Source organism: Etheostoma cragini, chromosome 8 (genome assembly GCF_013103735.1).
Source record: "Etheostoma cragini isolate CJK2018 chromosome 8, CSU_Ecrag_1.0, whole genome shotgun sequence".
Taxonomy (NCBI): Eukaryota; Metazoa; Chordata; class Actinopteri; order Perciformes; family Percidae; genus Etheostoma; species Etheostoma cragini.
Genome location: NC_048414.1, coordinates 1,193,946 through 1,197,424, shown reverse-complemented (window position 1 = coordinate 1,197,424; position 3,479 = coordinate 1,193,946). Strand labels below are relative to the sequence as shown.

Genomic DNA, 3,479 nt, shown 5'->3' with positions numbered 1-3,479 from the left:
GGTAAATGTTGCTGCTGTCTGGGTTTTACAACGTGTGGATGGTGTAATCGACCAGTTACCATAGAGACGCAGCAGGAGGTTTTATTTGTCTTCTGCCTGACCGGTCCATTTACAGCTGCTGTTGGTGTAACTTGAAGTTGAATGATTATGGGAGTAGCTTTGATAAATGAAAAATATCTGGAGGTGTGGAGTTAGAAAGAAGTGAAATCTCTGCAGCCCGCTGCTCATCTCCATAGACAGTTAAAGAAATGGACCAACAGGTCCCGTTGCTCTGGACGGAGACCGGTGAAGTCCTTTAGAAGCTCTTTCCCGGTGATGCTGAGCGTTGCTGCGCAGCCTCCACCTGAGCTGGAAGACGTAGATGTGACGGGAGCAACTTGTCTGAAAGCTGTAAGTCTTCTGGTAGCTGTGCAAGAGAAATCTCAATCATTCCCAACGAGCAGAGACGGAAAGGCTACATTAGCCGCTAACTGGCATAACACAACCAAACGTTCAGCAAAACTGTCGGCAGTCATGTTGCATTATGGGTAGTCTCAGATGACCAGACCTACCTCCAGGAGGAAATACATGCACATATATTTATTGCCATTTCTTTAAACCAATCACAGTCGCCATGGGCAGCGTTAGCGCCGGACAGAGCCCCGGTGCCTCTGCAGGATAGCCTCGGGAAGGAACTTGTTTTGGTGGAACGTGTGTACGTTCATAAGTCGTGCAACAGAAAACTCAGATTGGACAGATAGTCTAGCTAGCTGTCTGCGAAACGTTGATTTTTTAAATTTTTTTTAGGTGGATTCATGAGCTCCTTCCTCTGCAGCGCTGTGGAGGAAGGTCTGGCAATGCAAGACTTAGCACTTTGTGACTTGTTTCGGAAGAGCGCTTAATAAAACAAAGGTATTAAGAGACGTAGAGATTGACACGGAGGGTGGAGGACTACTTGTCATGTCCTTTCCGTGTGTTGGCGTCGCGGAGCCCGTTCAGACTGCACCTGTGACTGAACGTCCTCCAGGTAAAGCTGTCCCGTCCGCACCTGTCCAGCAGATCATGACGTCAGCCGAGCCCGGCCCTCTGACCACTCACGTGCTGAACACCGGAGACGGCGTCCCGGCCGCCAAGATGGCCGTCAGCCTGCACCGGCTCGACTCCACGCTGATGATCTGGAACATGCTGAGTATCGGGTCAGTCCATCGGGTTCCAACCAGACACACATCTGCTTGGTGTGCGTGGTGTTTCTGTCGCCCCCATGAGGAATTATAAGCAATGACAACAACAACAAACCACCTCGCCACGGTTGCTAGTAACAATAATAACAGATTTATTCATTATTATTTATTTTTTTATTTTAAGGATATCTGACATGTTTTAAGAGGACATGACAGAAGGAAACACATTGAAATATAGACTCAGCTTTATTGTAATACATTTTATAAAATAGACTGAAGTCAGCTACTATGGCGACGTAGCACTATGAAGATTTAAAGATTAAAGAGAGAAAAAAAATATTTAAGAGAAAATGTTATCATACCAATGGCAACAAAAAAAAAACATTTGAGACTAAAAGATTTTTTTTTTAATTTTTACAATTATTTCTGAGAAAGAAATCTCTTTCAAAATATTTTTTTTTCTCAGAAAAAAATTGAAAAAAAATTCAAATTTATATTTAAACTTTTTTTTGGTCTCAAATATTATTATTATTTTTTGATATTGGAATGAAAACCTTTTCTCTCAAATCTCAATTTCGTTTCTCTCAGATCATTATTATCATCATTGTTATTTTGTAATTGGTATTTTCTCTCTGTCCCCAAAGCTGTTGTTCTAATTCCCGGGGTGGCATTGAACACATCACAGAGAGACCCGAGACATACTGACAAAAACAGAGACGGTTTTCTGGAGCTGACAGGCTAAATTTGTTTCAACTTATTTTAATGTGGCGCGTTGTTAAATTACTATAGTTCGGGGGGGGGGGGGGGTTCTCTAGCCCACCCAGTAAGACCGATTGCCCCACATTGGCTGAGTCCTGCAGCGGTGCAGGGTTCGAGTCCGACCCGCTGCCCTTAGCTTCCCCCGTCTCTGTCCCCCTTCCCAGTCTGCTATTACTATATTAAAGGGAACAAAAGACCCCAAAAACAAGCTTTAAAAACGGTTTTATCATAGTGTGTTAGGTGTACTTATTACATATTTAAGTACTTTAAAACATTATTATAATGTTAAATTTAAACTATTATCAATTTAAAAGCAATTTTTTTTATAAAAGAGCCTTTCTTTGAGGTCATTTTTGGTATAAATCCACACAATACCCAACCCTACTTGTCAAATCTTAAATAATCGGCGACTACTTTGATGATTAATTGATCGGTGTGAGTCATAAAACTTCCCTCGTTAAATATGAATATCTTCTAGTTTCTTCTCTCCTCTGTGACAGTAAGCTAAATATCCTTGAGTTGTGGACAAAACGAGACATTTGAGGACACGTCTTGGGCTTTTGGGAAACACTGTTCCACGTTTTTCACCATTTTCGGACATTTTAGAGACAAATAATCGTTCGTTGCAGCCTTAGAAATCTGAAATCTGAGATCTTGTAACTCTGAACAAACTCAACACCCGTTTTGTGATTTTCAGGACTACAAATGAAGATGGCCGCTGCTCAGGACTCGTCAGCAGAGAAGCGTTCAGCGCCGGCATGTACAAGCTGCGCTTTGAGACGGGTTCCTACTGGGAGAAGATGGGTCAGAACTCCTTCTACCCGTATGTGGAGGTACGGGTGGAGAGGCTGCAGGAGATAACTTCCAAACACCACATGCATTATGTAGTCAGTGGGCCCCGGGTGGTTCAGTGGTAGAACAGACGCACGTGTACATTGAGGTTTATGCCTTGAGATTCAGGGTTCGAGTCCGACCTGTGACGATCACCTGCATGTCTTCCCCCCCTTCTCACCTAGTTGTCTATATATATATATATATAATGCATTATGTAATTTAACTGATGGTCCCTGTATTTGGACCAGAGGTGGTCAGTAACAACTTACAATCACTCATGTTACTGTAATTGATTAGATAAAGTTAATTTAAAATTATTTTTTAAAATGAAGGTGAGCAGGCTAACAAATCATCCGTTTCTGAGTAAAGAAATTTTAAAAAGTGCTTTGGCAAAGCATCTGTCAACAAAGCTTGCACACTGCCTGCGTGGTGGGAGCGTGTCAGCTGCCATGTTTGTATTTATTGTGTGTATTTGTGTGTGTGTGTGTGTGTTTCCAGGTTGTGTTCACCATCACTGAGACGGAGCAGAGGTTCCACCTCCCTCTGCTGATGAGTCGTTTCTCCTACACCACCTACAGAGGAAGCTGAGAGCAGCTCATGTAATATATATCTATAAAACAATAATAAAACATGAATAGAAATAAGAGCAATAAACACAGCAGGAAAGTCTAGGAGAAGACACACACACATATACACACACACACACACATATATACACACACACAC

At 42.3% G+C, this 3,479-nt stretch overlaps 2 protein-coding genes across 4 annotated transcripts in view; both read left to right on the top strand.

Annotated features, from left to right (window-relative positions):
- LOC117949768 (5-hydroxyisourate hydrolase-like) overlaps positions 1 to 3,479 on the top strand; it is a 4,469-nt gene extending 990 nt beyond the window's left edge. The window contains exons 2-4 of one of the 3 annotated variants that reach the window (XM_034880307.1): positions 1,007 to 1,175; positions 2,617 to 2,752; positions 3,252 to 3,479. In XM_034880307.1, the coding sequence (XP_034736198.1) occupies positions 1,007 to 1,175; positions 2,617 to 2,752; positions 3,252 to 3,341 (395 nt within the window). In that variant the 3' untranslated portion in view covers positions 3,342 to 3,479. The remainder of the gene's footprint in view (positions 1 to 1,006; positions 1,176 to 2,616; positions 2,753 to 3,251) is intronic. The other 2 variants (XM_034880308.1, XM_034880309.1) reach the window with 2 other exon arrangements.
- si:ch1073-174d20.2 (AFG3-like protein 1) overlaps positions 3,384 to 3,479 on the top strand; it is a 12,166-nt gene continuing 12,070 nt past the window's right edge. Inside the window, exon 1 of the mRNA XM_034879004.1 lies at positions 3,384 to 3,419. Within this exon, the coding sequence (XP_034734895.1) occupies positions 3,384 to 3,419 (36 nt within the window). The remainder of the gene's footprint in view (positions 3,420 to 3,479) is intronic.